Genomic DNA, 16,853 nt, shown 5'->3' on the forward strand with positions numbered 1-16,853 from the left:
CTTTATAATGAAGGACATCACTGAAACCTGGATTTAAACCACCCTGGCAGGTGGGAGCGACGAAGACAACACAAGTAGCACGACATGGTGGACCCGCACTTTCACAGATAGTACGAGAAGGTAAACTGCATGCTGCATATATCTCATTGCTAGTTTTTTAAAAAAGTAATGTCATTTTCAGTAATGAATGACAAATGAAAAATATTTTGAAGTCTACTTTTGCTGCAAGTATTTGCCAGAGTTCCAGGGTAGAAACGGTCATTGCTAAGTTCCACTTTTGGCTCATATTATTTTCTAAGTAAAATAAAGCAGTTTTACCCAGGCAGAAAAAATATTTTTTTAGAATGGGTTAAAACTTTGAAGGCTTAGCCATTCAGAATATGATTTGCAATATTTTCTTTAAAAATATTTATTCAGAACCTGAAAATGTGTAAGCAGTTTATAAACAACTGCCAAATGCCATCATTCCCCTTGATACAAAATAGCCAGCAGTCCAGTTGGAGAAAACAATTAATATTGACTTAACATATGTTCATGCTTCTATCATAAAAAAAGAGTAAAACTGCCGGGCAGTAGTGGCGCACGCACGCCTTTAATCCCAGCACTCAGGGAGTCAGAGGCAGGTGGATCTCCCTGAGTTTGAAGTCAGCCTGGTCTACAGAGTGAGTTCCAGGACAGCCAGAGACATACATAGAGAAACCCTGTCTTAAAACTCCTCCCCCCAAAGGAGTAAAATTTAATAATAATTAAAAAAAGAATGGTCAGAGAACATGCTTAAATAGACTCATCTTTGTAAAGACTACTGTAAACCATAAAACCAAAGTCCAAAACAAATGAAAGAAAAGGGTTTGGCATTTTGGATCAAGTACTCAAAATGCCAGAGTTGTCACATCTGTGTGAGTAACAGGTGATTTTCTATAATGAATATCTCTTTTATGCAACTCAAAATATCCATAAGCATCAGAACATGAAAATTTATAGGAAGAAATGTGGCTGTGTGCTGCTTACCTAACTGCAGTGTAGCAGCCAGCAGAGCATGGATATAGACTGCAAACTGGGCCCGGATCCATTCGTCGCCTCCCTCCCAGCCTGTGCCATCCAGGAAGACGTCATCCCGGTTCTCAGTCACGTGCCTCACTAGGTAATCTGCGAACCTCAGGTCTGCAGTGGTTGGGTTAAGCAGCTTCCTAAGTTCTGGATCGTGGATCTGGATCAGTGCTTCTTCTACCTAGAAGAGTACCCAGGTACAAGTCAGAGCTGGGATACTCACACAGATATCCATGCCACATCTTAAGAAGAAAACTTTGGGAAACTGGAGTTGGAAAGAAAAAACAAAAAAAAAAAAAAGTAACAGTATTCTCAAAGATAAGTCTGAGTCAGGTTTTTACACTGACGTTTCTCTATTTTTATAAAAAATGCCTTTTTATTTTTAGAAAATATGGATAGCGGAGTATAGTTGACTCAGAGCACTTGCTGCTCATGGAGAGGATCTGGGCTTGCTTGACAGTGCCTACATGGTGGCTTACATCCATGGGTAACTTCAGTTCCAGGGGATCTGACACTCACTTCTGAACTCCACAGGCACCAGGTGTGCACACGGTACACATGTATACACATATGCAAGCAAAATAAGCTCATACAAATAAGTCTTTAAAAAAGAGTGACTTACAGAAAATACAAGTGCAAATAAAAACTTTGAACTATAAAAGTAATTCATGCCTTGAAAAATCTTCGGTAGTGTAAATATTTGAGGAAATATAGATTTATACACAATGAAACTTGGCCTTATAATAACACAGAAAAAAAGCTTAGTTGTAAGTCCTTTAAAATTTTCCATTTTGAGGGCTTGGATACTTCAGAATATTTTAAATACTATAACATTTTATGTACTTGTGAGGTTTTGCTTTGTTCTTTAGCTGCTGATGATTAAGCTTAGGACCTTAGGCATACTTAGCAACTGCTATACCAATATACCAACCTCCAAAAGGTTAATTTTGAATGAAATAATAAAATATCTATCTAATGACTTCTGAATGTTAAAGCACTCTGTGGTTCTCTTACCTGCACCCTCCTATCTGGTATATAATGTTTTTCCCTTCACTCAAATTTGGGATAATAATATAATTTTGAAAGCTGGATTTTTCAACTGTTATATTTCAACCATTTTCCCATAAAGTATGAAATTTCTGTCAGTAATTATAAAAACCTTAATGCAGTTGGTTCACTCAGGCTGGAATCCTTGCTCAAGCATTTACCAGTGTTTGAGAATGAGGAAAAAAAAAATCACTTAACTTGTGTGCCTTAGCTTATATATGTGCAAAATATAGACAGTACTTATCTTATAGGGCTATTAGGAAAGTCAGATCAGTTAAATAAAGTAAGGAGGCATAATGAGGTTCACCTTTAATCCCAACATTTGGGAGGCAGAGACGGGCAGATCTCTGAGTTCCAGGCCAGCCAGGACTACACAGAGACCCTGTTTTAAAACAAAACAAGAAATAAACCCCAGGGACTGGAGAGTTGGCTCAACGGTTAAGAGCATCGCCTGCTCTTCCAAAGGTCCTGAGTTCAATTCCCAGCAACCACATGGTGGCTCACAACCATCTGTAATGAGGTCTGGTGCCCTCTTCTGGCCTGCAGGTACACACACAGACAGAATATTGTATACAAAATAAATAAACAAATAAAAAAAAGAACTAAACCCCAAACAAACAAAAATATGTAATTAAAACTACTGGAATACAGAAAACATTTTCTTTATTAGTGCTGTTACTACGGCTTCATAATTATATTTAGGAAAGAAGTAAGTGAGTCAGTAGGCCAAGTACATACACTTAGACATAAACATACTTCCACAATGGCGTCACTGAGGTGCTTCTGTTGTCGAAAAAGGATGTTAGTAGCTCCAGCCACAAATCCCCGAACAGTGACATCAGAGAGAAGATGATGCTGCTGCAATGCCATGTAAGGCAAACACAGATATCCCTATGGATTACAAGAGCAACAGGAAATAGACAAGTCAAAAAAAAACCCAAACTCAGCTACTTCTCTTTTCAAGCTAAAAGCAGAAGAGCAAAGAGTAAAAGAAATGTCTACTTTCCCCTGCCTGTCTAGTTCATCTTGACTCACTAATATTCACAGAGGAATGTCTTGCCTTGACTGCAGTAAGTCCAGCTACTGATTCAGTAATTTGCTTCACAAACTGTCAAACCCCTGGCAAGGCTGTCTTACTTGATCACTTTATTTTTAGTTCAATTTAAATAAAGTCTGACTTTTTTAATTTAGGAAATTAAAAGTATTACATCCAATAAAAAGTATGTTCTTTAATAGGAAGCAGTTAAGAATTTTAACACATACCCCTGTACACAGCCACCAAGGTGCAATGAGAATAGCAAAGCATCCCATTTATTGTCCAGTGGCAAAAATGTCAAAATATTTGCTACAAACTAGTTAAAGCACAAGTTACACCGACAGTATCTGTGTTTAATTTCCTTTTGAAATAGCACTTCCTTAAAATTACAGTAAATCACTAACCCTCAGCAGGCATTTAAGTCTGCAAACCAACCAAGCAAAAGCCAGCCCAACACTACACAACCCTGAGTTAAAGTTGACGTTAGTGGTAATGATTTGTGCATGAAGGCAGGGCAGAACTGCTCAATTTTATTTTTAGCCTTATGTAGAACATAAATCATAACGCTTACTGAAAACCTATTCTAATTCAGAATCTTTCAGCAACAGGTTCTATTTTCCTTTCTGTGACTATTTCAACTGGGTTACTTACAATGAACCTTGAAAACACACACACATACACCCACACACCCACACTTCTTTTGCCCGGTAGTTTACCTGAATTTATTCTGCAGACATACCTGCTCATCTGTTGATATATATTTAAGTTATTTAATATAGCACTATAACTTCATGAAGAGTGGAGTAAATTTCTAGACATATAACATTCTTAAATCATCAAAAGTGATAAAGTTCAACTCCCAGATACGTAATATGTAATATGAAAGTGATTAAGGGGTTGAAAAGGATGGGCACAGACTGCCATTATTTGTGTAAAAGGGGTGGGGAAAATCTGTGGGAAGGCCTCACTGGTCAGAGGCTGCATTCTATCATAGCCTGGCAGCTTTTTTCCAAAGCTAGGGACAGTGGGACTCTCACTCCCTTCCCCAGCAAGACTTCTTGTTCTCTACCTGCCCTTATCTGGAGAATGTCCCTGGGCCTAGAGCTCCCTGAACCTTATCTGAAAGCTGCCTGGCAGGCCTGTTTATCTCTAGGGTTACCCTTGACACACTTTCCTGATAGAAGCCTCCCCTGCTGCACACAAGTAACTAAGACTTGTGCCAGGAGCTTTGTGATAGGACCCTGCTGCCTTGTACAGAGCCTTATGATAGGACCGTGTCATCTAATGCAAATTAAGATTTGCCCCCAGGCTCCCCAATCCTATATACTTCCTATACTCTGGAATTAAGCTGAGCAGATTCATCAAAGTTGTCTTTTAGAGGGCTGTCTGCATCTTCCCACAGCCGCTCAAACCCTGTTCCCCCACTCTCATGGACCAATGCACCAGCGATCTGGAGGAAGAAGAGGAACCACAAAACTCTATGCATTTCTTTATGCCATAAAATATCAACAGAAGGAAATAAGACATTGGTAATGTTAACAGCCATCATAGAAGGCAGATGGGTAGAAAGGGATGGATTAGGAAACATTTATTTTTGGTTCTAGAGATTGAATCCAGGGCTGTGTGTATTGCAGGCATACATTCTATATTCTCAGTAGAAAGTTTTATTACAGGTGCTTTGGACATTTTTATTATTGAACTATATAGAAATATTACATACTGATAGCACTGTTCAAAAGAGTTTAATATGTTGTCATTATTTTTCATTTCATGATGTTCAATTTAGCTAAACTCTTTGGGAGGTATTGGAATACAGTTGCAGAAGAATATAGGTCTTTTTCCAAAAAGCAGATTCCACACCTAAACCCATTCCTGGCTGACAACTTAACATCTGTATTTGAAATGACACAGTATTGATAAATAAGACAAAACCCCCACAGAACAATTATCATGTATAATTAATATACACTAATACACAAATTACAACAAATAAAAATCCCAAGCGAACAACACTGAGATATAATATATGCATATTTATATTCTCAAAAATATTCATAATGGTCAAGAGGTGGAGGTAATGAAAGTATCTACCAATGGATAAGTGAAAAATAAAGAGTAGGGTAGAATAATATAAGGAAATATTATTAATCTCTTCTTCACCTATTCAAACACTAAAAAAAAATACTCTATATATTCAGTTGTAAGTTGGGAAGTTAAGTGACTTTGTTTTTATTTTCCAAGACAGGATCCTAGTATATATTTTGGGCTGGTCTCAAAAGCAGGATTCCCCTGACTCAGTTACCAGCTGGGTCATAGTTATGTGCCACCAAACATGGCTGAGATAATTAAATTTCATTATTTAAAATTTTTTGCTTTAAATTGATAAATAGCAATTATAATGAAGTAACTTCTAATCATAGTTTTTATAGAACCTCAACTGATTTAACTAAATGACGTAAATGGAGAAAAAAGCTGACATATGAAATTAAACAAAAAGCAATCCAGTCTTTTCTAGCCAGCTCGACACTAACTATGGCAGGACGTGCCTGATTCCAGTACAAAATCGGGGGAAATGTTAGACCTAGTACTGAATTTTCACACCCTAAAATACTTCTGTCTCCTCTCACCCTCCCCCACACCAGTGCTTCTCTGCTCATTAAGGTGCATAGCAGCAGAACATAAGCTCACAGGCATGATTTAAATTTTTTTCTACCACTCTTGGTATCTACAATTCACTTCCTATCACTCCATGGGTCTCCTGCTTGACAGTTGCTTCTAGACTCATCATTTCCTCAGCCCCTCTGTTACTTCTGCATATTTCATAAATCAGCTCTCAGGAAAAGGTCAAAAACATTTGGCAATCTATTACCGCTACCGTCTACATAATAAAACTTACCTGTAAAGATGACACGGCATCATCTTTATCCAAGTTCAAATACTATAAATTAGGGAACTGGCTTAGCATGGCTACAGCCCAGTGATTCCCAGCACTTGGGAGGCATAGACAGGCGAATCTCTAAGTTCAAGGACAGCCTAGTCTACAGATTGAGTTCCAGGACGGCTAGGGCTACACAGGAAAATCCTCTCAAAAAAAAAAAACAAAAAAAAAAAACAAAACAAAACAAAAACAACAACAGAGCCCAGGCTATTAGCAGGTTCTATATGGTGGCTGATAATCCTGTCACCCAAGCTCTAGGGCTCTAGGGTATCTGACACCCTCTTCTGGCCTGAGCAGGCACTGCATGTACACACACACACACACATGCAGGCAAAATCTTATATGTAGAAAAATAAATCTAAAAGTAAAAGAACTCCCGAAGGAAAATAGCTTAAAGACAATCTGGTTTTAAGAACATTTCATTTTCCAAAGTTACTGACAAAAAGGTTCAGTATTTGTAGTTAGGAGTGCTTAAGATTAAGCAACAAATTGGGTTTTACTCAACACATAATAAAAGCTAAAAAAAAAATCAAGAAAAAATTGTTTACTTATCATAGTAAAGTGGTGAGTCTATCACATATATTTGTTTGTTTGAGACAGTTTTTCTCTGTGTAACAGTCCTGGCTGTCCGGAACTTGCTCTGAATTCAGAGATTCAACCTGCCTCCACCTTCCACCTCCTGAGGGCTTGGATTAAAGGCGTGTGCCACTATGCCAAACTCGATGTTGGTCTTCTAAACACAACCAATTCTTTAGCTCCAGCTGACCACTATCACTGTCCCAGCAAAGTAAAGGTTTCACTTTAGTGGTTCTGGCCTCTTGTTAATTGTACTAGATTCTTTACCCCAGATGACCAGATCTACATTCTTAACTCAAAATAACAGATAGACCTGCCAGTCTTTAAAGAGTCACTTAAATTTCCCTCTAAAAATTCACAAGCCAGTCCTCCATTGTCCACAGTGCTCTCAATATTAATTTCTAAGCTCCCACAACAGCTTATTAACTTCTGAATACTCAACAGCTTTTCCAGCCCTAAGTTCCAACGTTCTTCTATTGTCCTCCGCAAAACATGGTCAGGTCTGTCACAGCAAAATCCCATGAACCTCATACCAATTCTGTATTAATTACGGTTTCGATAGCAACTCAGAAAGGAAAGGGTTCATTTCACCTTACAACTCTTGGGTCACAAACCATCACTGAGGGAAATCAGGGCAAGAACCTGGGAGCAGGAAATGAAGCAGGAGCCATGAAGAATGTTGCTTATTGCTTTGTTCCTCGTGGCTTGTCCAGTCTACCTTCTTATACAACCCTGGTCACTTGCCCAGTGATGGCATCTCAAGCGGGTTGGTCACAATCATTTATAAGAAAATGCTCTTCAGTCTTCCCTGCAGGCCAATCTTACTTTTTAGTTAAGATTCCCTTGTCCTAGATACAACTAGGTTTTTCTCAAGCTGACAACAAAACAACAACAACAACAAAACAACCAACCAATACATGCAGACAAAACACTCATACAAAATTAAAGTTATAATTTGAGGGGCTGGAGAAATGGCTTATCTGTTAAAGATATATCTACTACTTAGTTTGATGAGCTAAGTCTGATTCTGGGAACCACATGGTAAAAGACAAACATTTCTACAACCATCCTCTGATCTATTCTCTCTCTCTCTCTCTCTCTCTCTCTCTCTCTCTCTCTCTCTCTCTCTCTCTCAAGTTTTTTTTTAAAGCACAATTTGTGACTACTTACTGAACTTAGTCATTTGTGAGGTGTAAGTTTTCTCCCAAGATTCTCAGATTTCAGCTTTAAGAACTATCTTAGTTTATTCAAGAAACTAATAAAGAATAAATTTAGAATCCCAGAAAAGCCAAAGAATAAGTAAAGAGAGCATTCTCTGATAACTCTTCAATACTGATTCAAAGGAACCACTTTTAGGAAGCTGAATAACAGCATTTTCCAGGAAGTATATAGTATAAAAGATATACAATGTTTGGCTTATGGTTCTAGATGGATGAGTGTTCATTATGGTGGGGAGGAGTGACATTATATGGCAGGCCTGGTGGTAGGAGCAGGAAGCTGAGAGCTTACATCTTTAATGGCAAGCAGGAAGCAGAGAGAACAAACTGGAAAGGGTGCAAGACTCTAAAAACCTTCCCCAAGAGAAGCATTTTCTCCAGCAAACACTACCTAAACTTCCCCCAAGCAGCACCACCACCTGGGACCAAGTGCTCAAATACCCGAGGCTATGGGACGCATTCCTTGTTCAAACCACCACTCCCTGTCCCCTATAAACTCACAGTCATATCATAATGTAAAAATGAATTTAGTCCAATTTTAAGTCAGCATAGATTTTCAACGTTTCAACATTATTTAAAAGTCTAAGGTCTCTTATAAAATCTCAAAAGAATCTCTTAATTGTAACCTCTTGTAAAATCAAAACATAAATTATATGCTTTTGATATACATTGGCACAGAATATACATTTCCATTCAAAAAGAAGAAAAGGGGGCATAGTTAGGAAATACTGAACTAAAGCAAGACTGAACCCCAGCAGGGAAAACATCAAATCCTTTAGCTCTATGTCTGATGTTGTTAACTTTAATTTCAAAAGGCTTAGATGGCTCTGCCCTTCCAGCTTTACAGCCTGTAACATATCTCTCTCTGTTTAGGATGGTTCTACTCCCTGTATGCAGCTCTCCCTGGCAGATGCCCTATGGCTATGGCATCTCTAACAGCTTGGGCTTTCCACTCCAAACCAGACTTCACTTTCTCAGCTTCATGCAGACCACAAGCTGCCTGGCCTTAGAAGCTCTCTAAAGCCAGGGAGGGAGAACCCATGATCCTTTACTCTTATAACCCCCATGCCTCTAAAGTTTGGCTGCCAGTTTGGGATGGGCCCTGGTCCCCTTAATTACATTAAGTAGCAGACTTTTTTTGGATATGATATAGTTTTAATATCAAAAATTATTTTGAAAGATTGAAACAGGCTTTATGGCCATGGCTACAGAGACTAGGGATTTTTATTAGAGCACAATAAATATTTCTCATGTATTTTCCCTAAAGATGAACATCTTAATCCAGAAAAGTAACAGTCCTGTTAAGCAGGGACACAACATTTTACCCAGATCATCTATTTTGGATGAACTACTGTAAATATCGCAATTAGGTTTCAAGATAAGGTCAGTCCCATACCCAGATTGCCACTGTCTGTGGACTGCAAACAATGGTCAATCAGGATAATAATACAGCATCACAACTGACTACCTGATTCCACATTAAGTAATCTCAGTTGAAGGGGGTAAGCTCTCACCCTCAGGCCAACCTCTCACTTCCAGTAGCAGACTTTTTTAAAAGCAGAAAAGGCCTTAGGTCTTCTTTCACAAGTCTGAAGTTTAGCTGGGTAGAGTCTTGCCCGAGGGCACCCTTGCCTTTATTATAGGGCAGAGCTGGCCTCTCCTTAATGGCATTAACTTCCTTACCTCTTTCAACACAAACCTTGGCTGCATTATTAAATTTTTTGGTTCACTTTAAACTGCACATTTTGTATTTATTTCTGCTCTGCTTGCTGATGTTAATCGTAGACCTGCATAAGAGTTATCAATATCAAGTCCAAATGGATCAAAGACCTCAACATAAAGCCAGTCACAAAGTGGGAAGTACACTTGAACGCACTGGCACAGGGAACCACTTCCTAAATATAAGCCCAGCACGACAGACACTGAGAGAAACAATTAATAAATGAGACCTCCTGAAACTGAAAAGCTTCTGTAAAGCAAAGGACACGGTCAACAAGACAAAACGACAGCCTACAGAATGGGAAAAGATCTTCACTAACCCCACATCAGACAGAGGTCTGATCTCCAAAATATACAAAGAACTCAAGAAATTGGACACCAAAAGATCACATAATCCAAAAAAAAAAAAAAAATGGAGTATAGACCTAAACAGAGAACTCTCAACAGAGGAATCTAAAATGGCTGAAGGACACTTAAGGAAATGTTCAACATCCTTAGTCATCAGAGAAATGCAAATCAAACCAACTCTGAGATTCCATCTTACACCTGTAAGAATGGCCAAGATCAAAAACACTGATGACAACTTATGCTGGAGAGGTTGTGGGGAAAAGGGAACACTCCTGCATTGCTGGTGGGAATGCAAGCTGATACAACCTCTTTGGATGTCAGTGTGGCAATTTCTCAGAAAATTAGGAAACAACCTTCCTCAAGACCCAATAATACCACTTTTGGGTATATATCCAAGGGATGCTCAATCGTGCCACAAGGACATGTGCTCAACTATCTTCATAGCAGCTTTGTCAGAGCCAGACCTGGAAACAACCTAAATGCCCCTCAATCGAAGAATGGATAAGGAAAATGTGCTACATTTACACAACTGAGTACTTACTACACAGCAGAAAAAAAATAATGACAGCTTGAATTTTGCAGGAAAATGGATGGAGCTAGAAAACATTATTTTGAGTGAGGTAACCCAGACCCAGAAAGACAATTATCACATGTACTCACTCATAGGTGGTTTTTAAACATAAAGCAAAGAAAACCAGTCTACAAACCACAATCCCAGAGAACTTAGACAACAATGCAGACACTAAAAGAGACTTATATAGATATAATCTACATGGGAAGTAGAAAGTAGAAAAAGACAAGGTCTCCTGAGTAAATTGGGAGCATGGGGACCTTGGGGGAGGATTGAAGACGGAGAGGAGAGGCAGGGAGGGGAGCAGAGAAAAATGTAGTGCTCAATAAATATCAATTAAAAAAACAGATAACTCTTCTTACTTGCAAAATTTTTTTTAAAAAGTTATCAATAACAACAATGCCAGATTCAATATTACATTGCTTTGAAATTGTCAAAGAAATTAGTCCATTACTTTAAATTTAGATTCACACAAGTTGTTAGGACAACTTTTCTGCTGTGATAAAACACCATGATTAAAGCAGGTAGCAGGGATAAGAAACTGAGAGCTCACATGTTCCATGGCAAGTAGGAAGCAGAGAGAAAGCTGGAAATGATACAAGGCTTTTAATCTCAAAAGCCCACCCCAGTTACACACTTTCTCCAGCAAAGCTGCACCACCTAAACTTCCTCAAACAGAACTGCCAAGTGGAGACCAAATGTTAAAATACCTGAGAATCTTAAGGTCAATTTTCATTCAACCACTACACCCATTTACTTTGTTTTCTATATAAAGTTTTACTTCATGAACAAAAGATGAGTGATGTATACAGAAAAACCAGGCTGTGCTCTAATTACCTGGAAGGCATATTTATCTTTTGAGGATAACAAGAATTTATGATACTTAGCATACAGGACAATAAATATGCATAGAGTAAAAAATGGAATGGATTTTTTTCTGTTACATTTTGAAAAATAATTCACAAGTAGCAATGGAAAAAAGTTTCCTGAATAATTTGAAAAACAAAACCATTTCAAATGTAGCAGTCCCAGAGTTTATCTTGGCACCGTTACTGGTTTGTGTCATCTTCAATGCGGTACTGATGTTTAAAAATGATCCTGAATCAAAGACTCAATTTATTTCAAACATACTCTTTGGGTGTTTTTTTTTCTTTTTCTTTTCTTTGTTTTGTGTTTTGATAGGATCTTGCTACGTACCCCAAGCTGACCTACAACTTGGGATCTTCCCAACTGCTAATATTACAAATATACATCATGATACTTGGAATGAAAGATTTTTCATAAAACAATAGTTTGGGGATATAATTACATACGTAGCAAAATAAAGTATATAAAATATATTTTAATAAGTATGTATAGTTAATATAAATTAGACATTTAGGCATTTTTTGTTCTAAAATGGAGGCTTTTAGAATTATTTCTTTTTTCTAAGATTGTCTCTCTATGCTGTCTAAGTTGGCCTTAAACTTCTAGGTTTAAGTGGTTTTCTGCTTAGTCTCCTTCATAGCTAGGGCTACAGGCTATAAGCACAGTATTTTAATACAAACTTAAAGTTCAGTCAGGATTGTGCAGACTTCTTGTTCATGGACTTCAGTTCATTCTTTGTTTTCAAAGAGAAGTCTGAATAGTCAAGAATAGACCTAATGCAATGACTGCTGGCCTTATTACCCACTGGCTTCAAAACTCTTTCCCTCTGAGTTATTTCCCCTTAGTTTTAAATATGGTCATAGATATAATAGCACTATACAGTCAGTATATATTTTTCAGTTTTTAAGGATAATTTTTAGAGCCAAAAAATGTGTTCAAACAGTTAAAGTTACAATTAATGTCCTCAATAAAGGATACTGCATTTTACCTTTGTAAAGATGGCCAGAGGCATGCCATATTGATCCTCTTCCAAACCAGAAATGAGTCCTGGTATCAGGACTACCTGCCTGGTGTTAGCTTGAGGTTGTACAGTAATTGGAGCACTGTCTGAGGGCACAGAGTCTTTCTGAAATAAGTTTGTCTGGTCTGACCCCATCTGTTCCTTTTCTTTCAAAGACGAGTCCTCTAAAACACTAGGATCCAAAGTTTCCCAGTCACTTTCTGAAGACTCTGGAGATGGACGAGGTGGGAGTTTCAAATAGCGGCCAGTATCATTGGGTTCTTGCTTTTTGTTGTTGTTATCTTCTACTTGGAAGCAAGGCTGCTCCATATGAAGGACAGTGTCTCCTCCATGGTTTCCTGAAATGATTTTTGTGACAGTTCCCATGCTGGTATTTGAAATATCAGAAGTGGACTCAGAAATAAAATCATCTACAGGGTGATTACTTTCCTGAAGCCCAACATCTTCAGACATACTCTTTCGGGGTCTATACTGAGAACAGTCACTGAGTCCATGTTCAATCATTCCTAAAATATAAAATATTGAAGAACAGCTTGGATTCTAGTAATCTAGAAGAAAGTAAGAGGTATATATCATGTTCCCGTACCCCTCCCCACACAAGGTTTCTCTGTAGCTTTGGTGGCTGTCCTGGAACTAGCTCTTGTAGACCAAGTTGGCCTTGAACTCACAGAGATCCCCCTGCCTCTGCCTCCCGAGTGATGGGATTAAAGGCGTGTGCCACCACCGCCCAGCTAAATTATGTTTTATAGAGTGGAAATCTATAAAATTTTTTCAAAAGCTGTACTGCTCCCGTTTTAATGGAAATTTCTATTACAAAAGAAAAGCTGAGTGTGACAGTATATGAATTAATCCCAGCACTTGTTAGGCAGAGGCAGGCAAATCTCTGAGTTTGAGGCTGGCCTGGTCTACAAAGTGGGTTCCCAGACAGCCAGGACTACATAGAGAAATTCTATCTTGGGGAAAAGAAAAGCAAGCAAGCAAGCAAGCAAACAAAAAAAGAGGTTAAGATGAGTGCCCAGATTAAGGATGCTTGCTGCCAAGTCTGAGTACCCACAACACACACACAGTGGAAGAAGAAAAGACCCTTCACCAGTTGTCCTCTGACCACCAGCATGCCATGGCTTATAAACACCCCCTCCCTACGACAAACACTAAATAATAAAATTTAACAAAAAACATAGGCTTATTGCGGGATATTTGATCACACTGTGTGAGATGTGTCACTGTTTTACCTCACCTGCCTAAGACACCTTCTGATTGGTTTAATAAACAGGTTAATTTAAGTTTTAAGAGCTAGCTGGAAACAAGCCTAAGCTAAGGTCAAACTTGCATAATTAGTAAGTCTCTGTGTCATTATTCAGGATCTGGCGGTCCAAAAAAAGACCTGCTACATTAGCAAAACAAAAACAAAAACAATCTATTGCCAAAAGAAAAATTAAGCAGAAATGTTACCCCTAATGAGTTTATCTTTGTATACTACTAAAAATCTAAATCCCCAATAACATTAAACAAAAGTAGCTATAACTATTCTCTTACCTGGAAAAAGGGACAACACGGTCATTAGTGCACCCACCAATTTATTCACTGGAGAAATGTAAAAAAGAACCTGAAATGGATTCAAATGAAATTAAATTAGAACATTCACAAGACTGTAATAATATAGAAAGGATTCTTTGCAATATGAGTAAATACTTAAAAACAAAACAAAACAAAAAAACCCTATGAGTCATGACTTAAAACAACTACAACAACAAAATCAGCTTTCCCACCCACCACAATTCAGGCAAAATTTGAGGTCTGCTGATGATTCAAAGGATAAAGATGTCTGGTAAGCTGGACTTAGTTTAATCTGTGTGTCCTATACAGTAGAAGAGCAAAACTACCTCCGAAAGTTATCCTTTGACCTTTATACATATGCTACAATAACTGTGTGCACACCAACATAAACCACACACACACACACACACACACACACACGCAAAGAATTAACTAGATTTTGGATCTGGTTAACTTCATATTTTTAAAAAAAATTTTAAAGTTTTTTATAATAAGTTTTAATAATTAAAAATAAAAATAAATATAAAAATACCTCCAGCAGACACTGAAATGACCATCGTAGATTGTTGGACAACAAAATATTAACAATATGGTAGATTTACTGTCCCATAAATTTTGATTAAGTTGGTCTGTCACCTTAACCAAATGATCAAATTTCATCTTATCAGAACAGAACAGTTGTGTCGTATTTGGAAGTAATGTTATCACTGATCTTGCTAAAAATGCTTAAATGTTTAATCTGAAACTAACCACAAGAAAAAAAATCAATCACATATTTAGTTCTATAATACTTGTAGATTCTTTTATTTTGGGTTTTTTGATTTATTTATTTACTTATTTACTATTTACTTACTTACTTATTTATTTATTTTTTGTTTTTTTTTGTTTTTTTTTTTAAAGATTTATTGATTTATTATGTATACAGTGTTCTATCTGTCTGTATGCCTGCAGGCCAGAAGAGGGCACCAGATCTCATTACAGATGGTTGTGAGCCACCATGTGGTTGCTGGGAATTGAACTCAGGACCTCTGGAAGAGCAGTCAGTGCTCTTAACCTCTGAGCCATCTCTCCAGCCCCATTTATTTATTTATTTATTTATTTATTTATTTATTTATTTATTTATTTTTTTTTTGAGACAGGGTTTCTCTATGTGACAGCCCTGGCTGGCCTCAAATTCAGAGATCCGCCTGCCTCTGCCTCCCAGGTGCTGGGATTAAAGGAGTTCGCTACCACTGCTCACTAGATTCTTGAAAAGCGCCAATTGAACTCACTTCAGCAGCACAGATACTAAGACTAAAACTATACAGAGATGATAAACATGGCCCCTGTGCAAAGTTGACATGCAAATTCATGAAGCATTCCATATTTGAAAAACATGCCAATCATGAGGACTGGAGTTCAGGTGCCAGGGTCCACGTAACAAGCTTGGCAGCACCCTCTGTGTGCTGTAATACCAGCTCTGAGGCAGGTAGAGCCTAGGGGACTGCTGAGGCTTGCTGGCTTCCTGTATAGCTAAAGAAATACAAGCCCCAGGTTAACAGAGACCCTGACTCAGAATGAATAGGTTGATTGATGAGGATATCCAATACCCTCTGTTAGCCTCAGTATGCAGGAGGTGCTCATAATTGTACATTCACCCACACAGATATATACAGTCAATTAAAAAGTGCCAATGTCATGAAATTAAAAAAAATGGGGGGGAAGAGGCAGGACTGGGGAGATAAGATGGCCCAGTGGTTAAGAAAGTACATTAGTTTAGCAGAGGGCCTGAGTTAGGTTCCCAGCACCCACATCAGGTGGTTCACGAATGCCTGTTATTCTAGTTCCAGGGGATCCAAAGCTCTCTCCTGAATTATGAGTGTACCTGCACTCATACATTCAGACACATGCTCACATATATACATAGTTAGAAATGAAATAGATCTAAAAAAATAAATGAATAAACAAAAGAATATGAGGTGATGAAACAATTAGATTTGGAGTTAGAGATGCTACCATTGAGCCATGAGGTCTCCTGAAAGAACAATTTGAGGTTAAGGGGAGCTAGAAAAGATAATATAGGATCCCTGACTGTTTCCTAGATGAAAATGAACAATTGCCTATGCATTTTATAAGTTAATAAAAGTCCCCTCAGTTATTTATTATCTTTACAAACATATTGAAAACTCTGCTCCTTACCATTCTTTAAACTGCAATTTTTATAGAAGATAAATTACTAAAAGACTGATGGGATAGGCCAGAGGTATCAGAGAAATAAACGCAAAGGCTAAAGTGCAACAGAAACAACATTTAGGATGTGAATTCTCAGGTAGTTACTCTGTAGTCCAGGCTGGTCTGAAACCTGCCACCATTCTCCTGCCTTAGTCTCCCAAGGGCTGAGATTACAAGCATGTGATACTGTCTTTTTTTTTTTTTTTAAGATCACCAGAATTTTTAAAAATTAAATTTCACTTAATGTGTATTTTGCTTGCCTGTATGTCTGTGAACAATGAGTGTGCCTGGTACTTGCTGAAAGGCCAGAAGAAGATATCAGGTCCCCTGTACTGGAGTTACAGATGGTGATGAGCCACCATTTGGGTACTGGAAACCAAACCTGGTGACTTTGGAAGAATAGCCAGTGTTCTTAACTGCTGAGTTATCTAACTCCAGTCCCTATGCCTGGGTTCCTAAACTTTATCTTGTGGTTCACATTTATAGCTGCTCAAGGACGTCTAAATGTGTGTGGAGGACGGAACGCAACAAGTATCTTTTCCAGTTGCTTCTCTAACTTGTTATGCTTTCAGACAAAGTCTCTCATTGAACCTGGAACGCACGACTGGCTTGCTGAGCTAGCCAAAAAGCCACAGAGACCCTTCCATCTCCTTTTCTCCAGCACAGAGATAACAGGCGAATGTTATTGTGCCAGTTTT

The 16,853-nt window shown here is 38.1% G+C and overlaps 1 protein-coding gene and 1 non-coding gene across 2 annotated transcripts in view; one reads left to right on the plus strand and one right to left on the minus strand.

Moving 5' to 3' along the window:
• Positions 1-16,853, minus strand: part of Avl9 (AVL9 cell migration associated) — a 48,670-nt gene that overhangs the window by 12,867 nt on the left and 18,950 nt on the right. Inside the window, exons 9-12 of the mRNA XM_038318736.1 lie at positions 13,924-13,993; positions 12,355-12,893; positions 2,851-2,985; positions 1,009-1,228 (exon numbers count right to left, since the gene is read on the minus strand). Coding sequence (XP_038174664.1) covers positions 1,009-1,228; positions 2,851-2,985; positions 12,355-12,893; positions 13,924-13,993 — 964 coding nt within the window. The remainder of the gene's footprint in view (positions 1-1,008; positions 1,229-2,850; positions 2,986-12,354; positions 12,894-13,923; positions 13,994-16,853) is intronic.
• LOC119808519 lies at positions 15,208-15,314 on the plus strand. Its single transcript, XR_005284456.1, has one exon. It is a non-coding gene; the product is annotated as a U6 spliceosomal RNA (small nuclear RNA).

The sequence above is a fragment of the Arvicola amphibius genome, chromosome 2, assembly GCF_903992535.2.
Source record: "Arvicola amphibius chromosome 2, mArvAmp1.2, whole genome shotgun sequence".
NCBI classification, from domain to species: Eukaryota; Metazoa; Chordata; class Mammalia; order Rodentia; family Cricetidae; genus Arvicola; species Arvicola amphibius.